The 14,969-nt window shown below is 40.4% G+C and overlaps 1 protein-coding gene across 3 annotated transcripts; it reads left to right on the forward strand.

The window, feature by feature from the left end:
• The first annotated feature begins 18 nt into the window (after window positions 1–18).
• Window positions 19–14,857, forward strand: LOC112221930 (F-box only protein 6). 3 transcript variants are annotated; one of them, XM_024384385.2, is made up of 6 exons: window positions 19–515; window positions 7,010–7,271; window positions 7,373–7,478; window positions 12,179–12,274; window positions 12,402–12,537; window positions 14,336–14,857. In XM_024384385.2, the coding sequence occupies exons 1-6, from the start codon at window positions 441–443 to the stop codon at window positions 14,480–14,482; spliced, it is 822 nt and encodes a 273-aa protein (XP_024240153.1). In that variant the 5' UTR covers window positions 19–440; the 3' UTR covers window positions 14,483–14,857. The 3 variants fall into 3 exon arrangements, with proteins under 3 accessions (XP_024240153.1, XP_042159782.1, XP_024240154.1); XM_042303848.1 differs by having other exon boundaries at window positions 19–215; XM_024384386.2 differs by lacking the exon at window positions 12,179–12,274.
• Window positions 14,858–14,969: the final 112 nt, after the last annotated feature.

The raw sequence follows: 14,969 nt of genomic DNA on the forward strand, positions 1-14,969 counted from the left end.
CGTACCCCTTTAGACCATCTCTGTTTGGAGAATGTATTGATTAAATGAGTGTGTCTCCAAGACCAAAGATTAAAAATGTACGCCCAGCACAGCATAGCATATTGATTAAACATGATATTTCAGATTAGAGAGCGCCGAATCCAAAGTGCGCATCGATTACAATCACGTTGCCGTTGCTCTGGAAAGCACCCATTTTACGAGGACCACCAGAACAGGTGACACTATATTGTTGGGAACTTTGAGGCTTTTGCGCCAGAATGACTCAACAACCAACGGCTACATAGGCAACTCAACGTTGTGTTATTTTTCGTTTTGTCCTGTTCGTTCCTCGTAGTTTAAAAAGGAAGTGGTACTAATTGTGTGCTATCGTTTCACTTCCGTATTTCGTTTGACGTCTAACTCCCGTGTTAACAACGTTAGTTGTACACCACTTTTTAGCTATGAAGAGGATAACAAAGTGGGGTCAATTATATAAAACACGCAACGATTCGGACTCAAGTTCGGTCCTGGAAAACGTAAGTAAACCCTAGCACAATAATGGACTAAAGGAGCCTAACGTTAATCCTTCTATATTCAAAGAACCTTAGGTAACTACATGTTCTGTTTGGAGACGAATTGGCTCTGACACTGACAGCCAAATACGGTACGGTTCTAGCAACAAAACCCTATACTTTTATATTACATCAAAATAATTTCACAATATGTAGCCGAACGTATTTTGTGACAACACGTCCGTCTTTCATTACGTAACTGAGATATAAAATAACTGGAGACTGTCCAATATGTCCGACCGTTTTCAACATAATCTACCCATTTTCGAATCCGGTCAGAGAGGAAGAGGCGAAGCGAGAGGGACGACTGGGGCAAAAATCTGTCTTCTTACTGGGCAGCGTTATTTCGTTTCTTTCGCTAGGTCAACGAGTGTCAAATTTGGTCAACAAAAATGTAAGGGATTATTTGCTATTTACGTTTTTTTGTTGTTGATCAAATAGAAGTTTCGTACGGTTTAGGTTATGAGTGTGTTGATATAAGAACACGTGACATACCAGCAACTTTGAGAAAACACATTTTATTTTGGAGTGTCTCTAATTCATGACATGAGGCTAGCATAGCATCTATCGCCATTGAATACAGACGGTTGACGTCAACACCCCTCATCAAATATATATACAAATAAATTACAATAACGAGATCTATCCACCAATCCAAAGAAAGGACTAGCCGGGAGGTTGACAGCCCGCGGCTCTGCTCTGTGGACAACGAAGCCCAACGTCTTACGGGTTCAGGCCAGGGTTTGGCTGCCCGGGATGTCCTTGTCCCATCGCTGGATAGCGAGTGAAACATTCAACCCAACAAATTGTAACTATTGTTCCGAGAGATATTGGATCTGCCTCTGAAGGGAAATGTTGTTTTGGTGAAACTGAATAGTATAGGTTTGGTTGATCAAGGGCACAGAAATGTGACTAACAGAAATTGAATCATGTGTCCCTGAACGAAGGGGGGATCAAAAGTAACAGTCAGAATCTGGTGTGGCCACCAGCTGCATTAAGTACTGCAGTGCATCTCCTCCTCATGGACTGCACCATATTTGCCAGTTCTTGCTGTGAGATGTTACCCCACTCTTCCACCAAGGCACCTGCAAGTTCCCGGACATTTCTGGGGGGAATGGCCCTAGCCCTCACCCTCCGATCCAACAGGTCCCAGACGTGCTCAATGGGATTGAGATCCAGAACACTGACATTCCTGTCTTGCAGGAAATCACGCACAGAACAAGCAGTATGGCTGGTGGCATTGTTATGCTGGAGGGTCATGTCAGGAAGGGTACCACATGAGGGAGGAGGATGTATTCCCTGTAACACACAGCGTTGAGATTGAGCTTGTTGTCATTGCAGGCAGTCTGATGATGCTGTGACACACCTCCCCAGACCATAACGGACCCTCCATCTCCAAATCGGTCCCGCTCCAGAGTACAGGCCTCGGTGTAACGCTCATTCCTCGACGATAAACGCGAATCCGACCATCACCCCTGGTGAGACAAAACCGCGACTCTTCAGTGAAGAGCACTTTTTGCCAGTCCTGTCTGGTCCAGCGATGGTGGGTTTGTGCCCATAGGCAACGTTGTTGCCGGTGATGTCTGGTGAGGACCTGCCTTACAACAGGCCCGCAAGCCCTTAGTCCAGCCTCTCTCAGCCTATTGAGGACAGTCTGAGCACTGATGGAGGGATTGTGCGTTCCTGGTGTAACTCGGGCAGTTGTTGTTGCCATCCTGTACCTGTCCCAAAGGTGTGAAGTTCGGATGTACCAATCCTGTACAGGTGTTGTTACATGTGGTCTGCCACTACAAGGACAATGCAATTTATTGCCCAGGCCACATCTGCAGTCGTCATGCCTCCTTGAATGCCTAAAGCATGCCTAAAGCACATTCACGCAGATGAGCAGGGACCCTGGGCATCTTTTCTTTTGGTGTTTTTCAGAGTCAGTAGTAAGGCCTCTTTAGTGTCCTAAGTTTTCATAACTGTGACCTTAATTGCCTACAGTCTGTAAGCTGTTAGTGTCTTAACGACCGTTCCACAGGTGTATGTTCATTAATTGTTTATGGTTCATAGAACAAGCATGGGAAACCGTGTTTAAACTCTTTACAATGAAGAGCTGTTAAGTTATTTGGATTTTTACAAATTATCTTTGAAAGACAGGGTCCTGAAAACAGGACGTTTCTTTTTTTGCTGAGTTTATATCCTCTGCCTGTCAACTTGTTGCTAGAGTTTACATCTAGGTTAGCTTAGTAAGATATCCACATTACAGGGATCTAAACCAGAGCTAGGGTAAGTGTACCTAATTAAACTCACCATAATTTGTTTAGACATTTTTAACGTGTGTACTGCAGTAAGTGAAATCTAAGCAAGCCTAAACCGTGACTTAGATTTGAGTGATGATTCACTTAATTTTTTTTTTTTTTTTACCAAGTTCAATTGTCGAACGTCATTGGCACATAATTTTTCTTATTTTAATCTAAAAAAAAGACTTACTACAAGTAATTTGTCTTATTACAAGATATAAGTAACTGACAAAATAAAAGAAAAACCAACATGTGTATTTTTTGCGTTAAAATAAGCCTAATGATCTGCCAATGATGTTTTAGCTTGGTAAGATTTTTTTTTAAAGTGAATTATCACTCAATATAAGATATTTAGGCTTGCTTAGATTTCACTTTTTGCAGTGTACAGCCCTCATTTTTTTGTAAAGAAGTGGAAATGAAAGATGAATCTCTTGTGTAGTTTTATCACCTTACTTACACAATTTTCTAATGTAAGATACATTGTATCAAATATTTCTATGAAAAGTCCAGACTGGGCTTAATGGGTACTGAATGTACCCTTTTAGCCCATGGAGGTTCCAAATAAGCCACCTCTTAAATAATCAATTTGAATTAATTCCCAAATGTTGAAAATGTGTAAACTGACATGTCTTATGTAAGCTTAAATTCTAATCATCTCCCCTAAGGTTATAAAAATCTATTGATCATTACTGTGGCGTTCATAACAGGGGGTGACCAATCGTATCCGCAGAGATCAATTTGGGCCCAGGCTTTTGTTCTTGCCAACCAGTAGACACCTGATTAATCTCATTGCAGACTTCAATCAAGGCATGGAGAGGCAGTCTTTAGTTATTATACCCCCAGCCTCTGGAATAGTCACCCAGAGAACCTGTGGGGGGCCGAAACTGTGGACATATTTAAAACAGATCTTAAAAACACAGCTTTTTAGTTTGTTTGTCCTTTTTAGTCATTCCGTTTTTATTGTTCTTTTGTTTTCTCTCCTTGTGTAGTAAATATTTAGTGAAGTGCATTGTGTTGCATTCCATGACTGTACTGTATAAATAATGCTTGATTTGAAGACTAATCAAATCTGCACAAAGACCATAACACACAACTTTTAATTAATTATCTGAAAGCTGGTTCACATTTTCTGTACCATTATTCTTGTTCATTAGTTCAACTCGTTTTCCTAAAGCCTGTCTGAAAACATTTTAAAATCCCTCTCTATATTACAAAGATACATGTGGTGAAACAACAATTAGAAACTCCTGTATGAATGAGGGACAACAATATGACAATGCCCCGGGTGTGAATGAGTAGTTGTCCAATAGTCATCTTGTCCCACATTTGTTTCCAATTTGTTCACTACTTTTAAGGTCTTCTATTCCTGATATCCTTCAACCCTGATCCTCTTCTCTCTCTGCATGAATGTCTACAAGTCCACTCCAAATATCTTGGAGAGAGTACGGAGGTTTTTTATTGTTTTTCATCTTGGTAAACGAACCGTTGGACAGATGCAGAACTATAGTTTGAGTATTTTATTTTAAATCAACTTAAATCTGAAGAAAAATCATAATTATGCTCTGTTTTTTTAAATGTTAGGGATATCAACACACTATCCCCATGTGTTCCAATGCATAATGGGCTTAATGTTACAGAAGTGATTTATGGTGAAAAAGAGAATAGCAACATTTACTCAAAAGTATTTGGAAACCAATGATCTGTGGTATAAATATACACTATATACTACAGTATTTGTATTGATCCATATTAATTTCCTTTCTGTGCTATTGAACATTAGAAGACCCGAGTGAGCCATTTTTTAAGTTAAATACCCATCTCTTCCATTTAACCTACATGTGTTGTAATTATTTCTATATCATAAACAGAATTTGTGTTTTTTTAAGCAGTTTTTTAAATAATAACCACTGTTCCATGCGCGCCACACGTGCTCACGCTGCAACCGATAGCCTACAGTAACATAAACTAATAATAAAACATCTAATTGGCTTAAAATAAAAACTGGAATGGAGATATGAACTGGTTGAAACCATTTAAAGGAAAAATCCACTCAAACAAATGTATTTTTTTCATTATGAATTTTGCATCATCATAATTTAGAGGTCGACCGATTACGATTTTTCAACGCCGATAACGATTTATTGGCGGACCAAAAAAAGACGATGCCGATTTAAATACATTTATATATATATATATTTGTAATGATGACAATTACAACAATACTGAATGAACACCTTTTATTTTAACTTAATGTAATGCATAAATGAAATCAATTTAGTCTCAAAGAATGAAACGCTCAATTTGGTTTAAATAATGCAAAAACAAAGTGTTGGAGAAGAAAATAAAAGTGCAATATGTGCCGTGTCAAAAAGCTAACGTTTAAGTTCCTTGCGCAGAACATGAGAACTTATGAAAGCTGGTGGTTCCTTTTAACATGAGTCTTCAATATTCCCAGGTAAGAAGTTTTAGGTTGTAGTTATTATAGGACTATTTCTCTCTATACCATTTGTATTTCATATACCTTTGACTATTGGATGTTCTATTAGGTACTTTAGTTGTGCCAGGCTAATCTCAGGAGTCATAAACAGTGCAATGCTTGAAACACAGCGAAGAGCTGCTGGCAAACGCAGGAAAGTGCTGTTTGAATGAATGCTTACGAGCCTGCTGCTGCCTACCACCGCTCAGACTGCTCTATCAAATATCAAATCATAGACTTAATTATAATATAATAAACACAGAAATACGAGCCTTATGTCATTAATATGGTCAAATCCGGAAACTATCATTTCGAAAACAAAACGTTTATTCTTTCACCGAAATACGGAAGGAACTGTTCCATATTTTATCTAACGGGTGGCATCTATAAGTCTAAATATTGCTGTTACATTGCACATCCTTCAATGTTATGTCATAATTGTGTAACATTCTGGCAAATTAATTAGTCTTTGTTAGGAAGAAATGGTCTTCACACAATTCGCAACTAGCCAGGCGTCCCAAACTGCTTCATACACCCTTACTTTGCTTGCACAGAACGCAAGAGAAAGGACACAATTTCCCTAGTTAAAATAAATTCATGTTAGTAGGCAATATTAACTAAATATGCAGGTTCATAAAAAAAAAAACTTGTGTATTGATTTTAAGAAAGGCATTGATGGTTAGGTACATCGCTTTGTTTCCGCTTGTTAAATCATCACCCGTTTGCGACGTAGGCTGTGATTCAATGATAAATTAACAGACACCGCATTGATGATATGCAACGCAGGAGAAGCTAGATAACTACACATGGTTGATGATATTAATAGTTTTTTTTTTTTTATAAGATAAGTTTAATGCAAGCTAGCAACTTACCTTGGCTCCTTGCTGCACTCGCGTAACAGGTGGTCAGCCTGCCACACAGTCTCCTCGTGGAGTGCAATGTAATCTGCGTCCAAAAATGCAGAATACCGATTGTTATGAAGACTTGAAATCGGCCCTAATTAATCGGCCACCTCTAGTAGGCCTAGATAGGTACACTTATGATTCATAATGATGAGGCAAGTGACGCTTTGCTTCTTGAAAGTCCAATATCTTGAAAACTTGACTGCTGACATGCAAAACATTTTGGGTACTTGAATTCGTTTTTGTTTTGAGTTTCCCTTTAAATAGCAGAAAATGTAATTATTTTTTGCCTGTTATTTGATTCCAAAGATGGAAGTGGGCTTAATAGGGCAAGTGTACCTTTCTAGGCTCCTGCAGGGTTGGGGTTAATTGCACATATTAAATTCTCTCTCCTTGTACATTCCAATAATTCAATTCCCAATTCAACATTATCCCTAACGATTCAATGAATTCCCTCTGGCTTTCAGGCTGACTATGTCACTGTTCAGACAACCTAGCTATCCTGGAAATATAGAAATACAAGTTGAAATGATTGAAAATCCTGCAGTCTGTTTGATACTATGTGCATTAATTCCCTTAACTGGGACATTTTTAAATACTGAATTTAAAGTCGATTCCCAAGGTTTAATGTTTTTAAAATGGTCTAATTCAATTTAATTCCAATTCCATAACTTTAAAGATTGTTGACATTTTTAATTGAATTCAAGAATTGAATTGGAATTGACACGAAACCTGTTTGTACATCATTTGTCTAAAGTCTCCCATGTCAACAAAAACATCCATTCTCTTCTCCAGTTCAATGGCAAGCTACCTATGCTCCCTCTGGAGGTCCTGGAGGAGATACTGCTGAATGTACATCCACACCAGGTGGTGTGTGTCTGTCGACTGGTCTGTCATGAGTGGAAAGAAGTAGTAGACAGTGATTCTCTTTGGAGAGAGAGGTGCCGAAGAGAGGGATACCAGACATATGATGCCACTAAACTACCTGAAGACTGGCGTTTATTTTACTTCTTGTGTAAGAAGAGACGTAATCTTATCAAAAACCCCGGAGCAGAGGGTAAGAGTAGAGACCAGACACATTTCTAAATTCTCTACGTTGGGGTGGGGATCCTGTCGTGAACTCCAGAACCAACAATTCAAATCCCCTCTTTTCTCCAGATAAATTCAATGGCTGGCAGATCATGAAGAATGGAGGGGATCAATGGAACATAGAGTCAGGGGACCTTAATAACACGGCCACAAAATACTTTGTGACTTCTTACGCGTGAGTATATGGTAAAGTAATATCACAATTATGGTGAGAAGACCTTGACTTGGCCCCACTTTGTTTCACTACCACATTGTTACTCATTCACATCCAAGGACCTTACAGTGCCTTCAGAAAGTATTCTTACCCCTTGACTTATTGCACATTTTGTTGTGTTACAGACAGAATTCAATATGGATGAAATAGATTTGATTTATCTCACCCAGCTACAAACAATACCCTTTAATGACAAAGTGAAAACTTGTTTTTAGACATTTTTGCAAATGTATTGAAGATGAAATACCGAAATCTAATTTACATAAGTATTCACACCCCTGAGTCAATACATGATTGAATCACCTTTGGCTGTGGTTACAGCAGTGAGTCTTTCTGGGTAAGAGCTTTGCACACCTGGATTGTAAAATATTTGCCCACTATTCTTTCAAAAAGTCTTCAAGCTCTGTCATTGTTTGTTGGTCATTGCTAGATAACCATTTTCATGTCTTGCCATTTTCAAGCATATTTAAGTCAAAACTGTACCTTGGCCACTCCATAAGACTCACTGTCTTCTTGGTAAGAAACTCCAGTGTAGATTTGGCCTTGTATTTTAGGTTATTCTCCTGCTGAAAGGTGAATTAATCTCCCAGTGTCTGGAGGAAAGCAGTGAACCAGGTTTGCCGCTAGGATTTTGCCTGTGCTTATCTCCATTCCATTTCTAGTATTGTTGAGTAACTACAATGTTGTTGATCCATCTTCAGTTTTCTCCTATCACAGCCATTACACTCTTAAATGTTTTAAATTCACCATTGACTTCATGGTGAAATCCCCGAGTTCCTTTCCAGCAACTGAGTTATGAAGGACGCCTTTATCTTTCTATTGGCTGGGTGTATTGATACACCGTCCAAAGTGTAATTAATAACTTCACAATGCTCAAGGGGATATTCAATGTCTGCTTATATTTACCAATACAATCTACCAATAGGTGCCCTGATTTGCAAGGCATTGGAATACCCTGGTCTTTGTGGTTGAATCTGTATTTGAAATTCACTGCTCAACTGAAGAGCCTTACAAATATTTGTATGTGTGTGGTATAGTGATGAGCGAGTCATTCTAAATTCATGTTGAACACTTATTGCATACAGAATAAGTCCATGCAACTTATTTATGTGACTGTTTAATCAGATTTTTACTCCTGAACATATTTAGGCTTGCCATGACAAAGGGGTTTAATATTTATTTACTCAGGACATTTCAGCTTTGTATTAATATGTGAAATAAAAAAATAATTTCACTTTAACATTATGGGATATTATGTGTAGGCAATCTATACACAAGACCCCATAATGAAAAAGCAAAAACAGATTTTTAGATTTTTTGCAAATGTATTAAAATAAAAAAACGCATCACATTTACATTAGTATTCAGACACTTTACTCAGTACTTTCTCGAAGCACCTTTGGCAATGATTACAGCCTTGAGTCTTCTTGGGTATGACACTACAAGCTTGGCACATAGCTTGGCACATCTGTATTTGGGGAGTTTCTCCCATTCTTCTCTGCAGATCCTCTCAAGCTCTGTCAGGTTAGATGAGGAGCGTCGCTGCACAGCTTTTTTCAGGTCTCTCCAGAGATGTTCGATCGGGTTCAAGTCCGGGCCCTGGCTGGGCCACTCAAGGACATTCAGAGACTTGTCCCGAAGCCACTCCTGCGTTGTATTGGCTGTGTTTTAGGGTTGCTTAGGTTTTCATCAAGGATCTCTCTGTGCTTTGCTCCTTTCATCTTTCCCTCGATCCCTACCACTTAACATCCCCACAGCATGATGCTGCTTTCACCATGCTATACCGTAGGGATGGTATTGGTAAGGTGGTGCCTGGTTTCCTCCAGACGTGACAGGCGAAACAGTTTAATCTTGATTTCATAAGACCAGAGAATCTTGCTTTTGGCAAACTACAAACTACATGTGCCTTTTTACTGAGGAGTGGCTTCCATCTGGCCACTCTACCATAAAGGCCTGATTTGCTGGATGCTGCAGAGATGGTTGTCCTTCTGGAAGGTTCTCCCATCTCCACAGAGGAATTTTGGAGCTCTGTCAGAGTGACCATCGGGTACTTGGTCACCTCCCGGACCAAGGTTGTTCTCCTCCAATTGCTCAGTTTGGCCGGGCGGTGGTTCCAAACTTATTCCATTTAAGAATGATGGAGACCATTGTGTTCTGGGGACCTTCAATGCTGCAGACATGTTTTGGTACCCTTCCTCAGATCTGTGCCTCGACAAAATCCTGTCTCGGAGTTCTGCGGACATTTCCTTCGGCATCATGGCTTGGGTCTTGCTCTGTCATGCACTGTCAACTGTGGGACCTTATATAGACAGGTGTGCCTTTCCAAGTCATGTCCAATCAATTGAATTTACCACAGGTGGACTCCAATCAAGTTGTAGAAACATCTCAAGGATGATAAATGGAAACAAGATGCACCTAAGCTCAATTTCGGGTCTCATAGCAATTTCTACAAACCTGTTTTCACTTTGTCATTATGGGGTATTGTGTAGATTGAGGAAAAAATATACTTATTCTAAAATTGAGTACGGCTGTAATGTAACAATGTGGAAAAAGTGAAGGTCTGAATACTTTCTGAATGCACTGTACAGTATGCAATGGGGAATTCTATAAAAAATAAACAAGGGCAAACGATTCACACAATGAATATGCGAGAATTGGAGGGAGACAATGGAGCACTTTCTGGAGAGCCGAGTGCAGGCATTCTGGAGAGCCGAGTGCAGGCATTCTGGAGAGCCGAGTGCAGGCATTCTGGAGAGCCGAGTGCAGGCATTCTGGAGAGCCGAGTGCAGGCATTCTGGAGAGCCGAGTGCAGGCATTCTGGAGAGCCGAGTGCAGGCATTCGGGAGAGCCGAGTGCAGGCATTCTGGAGGGAGCAGGCATTCTGGAGAGCCGAGTGCAGGCATTCGGGAGGGAGTGCAGGCCGGGAGAGAGTGCAGGCATTCGGGAGAGCCGAGTGCAGCCGGGAGAGCCGAGTGCAGGCATTCGGGGGAGTGCAGGCCGAGTGCAGGCATTCGGGAGAGCCGAGTGCAGGCATTCGGGAGAGCCGAGTGGGATTCGGGAGCCGAGTGCAGGCATTCGGGAGAGCCGAGTGCAGGCATTCGGGAGAGCCGAGTGCAGGCATTCGGGAGAGGGATGTCTATATCTTCGCCACTGACCCCTCCCCTTTTTCTTGTCTCAACATTTTAAATTCTACTCGAGATGCATTATCTTTACATTTTAGATGCTTTTCGCTGACATCCACAACTCAATAATCAGCTAGACCTATTGCCATGTGCTCTGTCCAAATTGCTGGCATCCAAAATAGGCATAGGCCTATGCACTTGTGATTTCAAACACTCCACAGCTATTTAAAAAAATATATAATAATAATTATAAGCTAATGATCATCTGTGGCGACGTCAAGCTCTGTGGTGAAGTATTTTATTTAGATAAGAGTAATTATATAATTTAGGTTAAGCCAGCATCCGGACAGTGAACTGTGCACCCGCCAACTTTCCTTTCTATTCGCAAGTTGTTGAAACCAGAGATCTGTATATATTGACGAGATGCTCATGTTTACGCCCTAACAATGGAATTCATTGTCCCAAAGGCAGGAATGCAGGCGACACGCTTAGGTCTGCATAGTATGCCAATAGAAACACATTGGCTTTATTCAGGACAGATTACGGCAATAGTGAGTCCTCTCGCTTCGCCTCTTCCTCTCTGCTGAAACAGCGCCCCTATGTCTTACTATATGTAGCCAGACAAAGTATGACATGCCCTACTCCTTTTGTCCAGAGCATCAGATACATACATGGTCTACAAATACAGAGACAGAGGGGCGCTGTTTCATTTGATGGTTTCAGAGAGGAAGAGGCGAAGCGAGAAGGCTCACTCTCACCAAAATCTGTCACTCAGATGCATCTTTCTGTCAGCGCACGTCTCGGGTCTTTTATTTGGATGGGCAAGGAGGTATGGTAGGGTGGACCAGGCCTCCTAGGGCTTGCCCATAATGCCGGCCCTGCTTGCGGTACATTTTTGGAAACACAGGTTCCTTAATCTTTCAGATCAGTGAGAAATCATTTACAAAGAAAATAAGTTGATTTACTACACACCTTTTCTACAGGTATAGAGTTAGTGTTCTCACACAGCCAAATCTCCATGTTACATCGCTTGTTTATGGAAGATCGAGGGAAGACGGACTGCCACCTGGTTTACTTAGCTATCTAGCGTGCTCAGCGCACCAAGGGGGCATGTTTCGAAAACCGGTTTGAAAGCGATGATTATTGACTTCTAAACGATAGTACTTATTATATCGATACCTTGACTCTCAAGTATCGATTTTGAAACTTGTTTTTTTGGTTAGGTACAGTAGTGTTAGCTAACACTAGTTGGCTGTACCTGTACCAGAAATCCAGTATTCTTCATCCTATTGCTTGTTCTCCATCTTTTTTTAAAGTGAGCCAGCTTGTTTTCAGCACTTTTCTCATGCTCTCTTGTGTCTTTGTAGCAGACATAATAGTGAACAATATGTTTGGAACATTAAATCGCAATAAAATCACAGTATTGAATCGTAATACAATATGTATTATGATTCTATATGCATTCCCAGCCCTAGTTACTTACTAGCATTCATAGTAAATTGCTTGGCTGTGTGTCCTGTTGTCTTTGGTTCATCTCAGGACATGCATGAAGTCTCAGCTGATTGACTTGGAGGAAGAGGGTTACAGGCCTTCTTTAATGGATGCCTTTCAGCCTGCCATAGTAATATCTGACTGGTGAGAAGAATATTACAATATTGCTGTTCACTGTCTGCTACTCTGCTTGTCAGAGGAATAGTACTGTACAACTTGTATGTTTGTGTGTCCATATCAGGTATGCTCCATGTTTGTGTGTCCATATCAGGTATGCTCCACGCTGGGACTGTGGCTCTGAATATGAGATCTGTGTTGAGTTGCTAAATCAAAAGAAGAAGCCAATTAGGAAGTTTAGTCCAGATGCTGTCATCTTTCAACAGTGGAATGATCAGAAATGGAATCAGGTAAAACCGTCAGACTATAAGTAAAATAACATTTTATTGGTCGCATACACATATTTAGCAGATGTTTTTGCGGATGTAGCAATGCTTGTGTTCCTAGCTCCAACAGTGCAGTAATATCTAACAATACACAACAATCTAAAAAGTTAAAGAATGGAATTAAGAAATATAGAACTATTAGGACCAGTAATGTAGGGTGTATGTATGTACATACACAAGCTTCCCACAATAAGTTGGGTGAATTTTGGCCCATTCCTCCTGACAGAGCTGGTGTAACGGAGTCAGGTGTGTAGGCCTCCTTGCTCGCACACGCTTTTTCAGTTCTGCCCACAAATTTTCTATTGGATGGGGTCAGGGCTTTGTGATGGCCACTCCAATACCTTGACTTTGTTGTCCTTAAGCCATTTTGCCACAACTTTGGAAGTATGCTTGGGGTCATTGTCCATTTGGAATACCCATTTGCGACCAAGCTTTAACTTCCTGACTGAAGTCTTGATGTTGCTTCAATATATCCACATAATTTTCCTTTCCTCATGATGCCATTTATTTTGTGAAGTGCACCAGTCCGTCCTGCAGCAATGCACCCCCACAACATGATGCTGCCACCCCCGTGCTTCACGGTTGGGATGATGTTCTTTGGCTTGCAAGCCTCCCCCTTTTTCCTCCAAACATAGTGATGGTCATTATGTTTGTTCTATTTTTGTTTCATCAGACCAGAGGACATTTCTCCAAAAAGTACGATCTTTGTCCCCATGTGCAGTTGCAAACCGTAGTCTGGCTTTTCTATGGCGGTTTTGGAGCAGTGGCTTTATCCTTGCTGAGCGGCCTTTCAGATTATGTCGATATAGGACTCGTTTTTCTGTGGATATAGATACTTTTGTACCTGTTTCCTCCAGCATCTTCACAAGGTCCTTTGCAGTTGTTCTGGGATTGATTTGCACTTTTTCGCACCAAAGTATATTCATCTCTAGGAGACAGAACGCGTCTCCTTCCTGAGCGGTATGACGACTGCGTGGTCCCATGGTGTTCATACTTGCGTACTATTCTTTGTACAGATGAACGTGGTACCTTCAGGCGTTTTGGAAATTGCTCACAAAGATGAACCAGACTTGTGGAGGTCTACAATAATTTTTCTGAGGTCTTGGCTGATTTTTTTTCTTTTTTTTTCTCATGATGTCAAGCAAAGAGGCACTGAGTTTGAAGGTAGGCCTTGAAATACATCCACAGGTACACCTCCATTTGACTCATGATGTCAATTAGCCTATCAGTAGTTTCTAAAGCCATGACATTTTCTGGAATTTTCCAAGCTGTTTAAAGGCACAGTCAACTTAGTATATGTGAACTTCTGACTCACTGGATTTGTGATACAGTGAAATAATCTGTCTAAACAATTGTTGGAAAAATTACTTGCGTCATGAACAAAGTAGATGTCCTAACCGACTTGCCAAAACTTGTTTGTTAACAAGAAATTTGTGGAGTGGTTAAAAAAAAAAATTTTTAATGACTCCAACCTAAGTGTATGTAGACTTCCGACTTCAACTGGTATGTATGTATGGATGGATGGATGGATAGTATATGTACAGCAATAGTCAAGTAGGAAAGCCTTGACTAGTATATACATATGAACTGGGTAAAACAGTATGTGAACATTAAAGTATAAGATCATCATCAATATACATGGGTCTGTGAGTTGAGTATACATAAACAATGTGATTTCTTGTTTTGTGTTCTTCTAAGATGTTATGTGGGATATACATTGTCAGTGATTGTGTTGCAAGTTATGACCTCTTCAACGTTTCAGATGACTCATGTGTTCAAGAATTATGGACCAGGAGTGCGATACATCCGATTCATTCATGGGGGAAAGGACACTCAGTTCTGGGCCGGCTGGTATGGTATAAGGGTCACCAACAGTAGCGTTGAGATCTGCCCATCAGTGGACAGATAGCTTTCGGGGTGTTGCCAACCTCCCAAGAGGTTACATGTGAACGTTGTGCCTACTTGAAAGCTTTACTTTAGCATCTGAAATCTCCCTTAGAATACTTTTGTGTATACCTTGTTCCAGCTTTTCTGTCTTGGGCAATATGTTGTTTCTCTGTGGATATAGACTATTTTGGCTGTAGAATATATAATTTGTGTCCATCTCTGAATTGTACAGACTAATACAAATATGCACTGTATATGCCTGGAATACATTGAAGCCATAAACAAAGACAGACAGACCAAGGAGAGAAAGGAAAGTGCTAACTTGAAATGTAATTTTGTATGTACATAAACGTCTGACCCACTTTGACAAATGCCACACTAAACGTTTGCAATCTTTTGGTTGAACTCACCTACTTTTCTTAACATGTATAAGAATGTAATTGTTAACATGTACAGTGCCAGTCAAAAGTTTGGACACACCTACTCATTCCAGCGTTTTTATTATTTTG

This window comes from Oncorhynchus tshawytscha, linkage group LG22 (assembly GCF_018296145.1).
Source record: "Oncorhynchus tshawytscha isolate Ot180627B linkage group LG22, Otsh_v2.0, whole genome shotgun sequence".
NCBI lineage: Eukaryota > Metazoa > Chordata > Actinopteri > Salmoniformes > Salmonidae > Oncorhynchus > Oncorhynchus tshawytscha.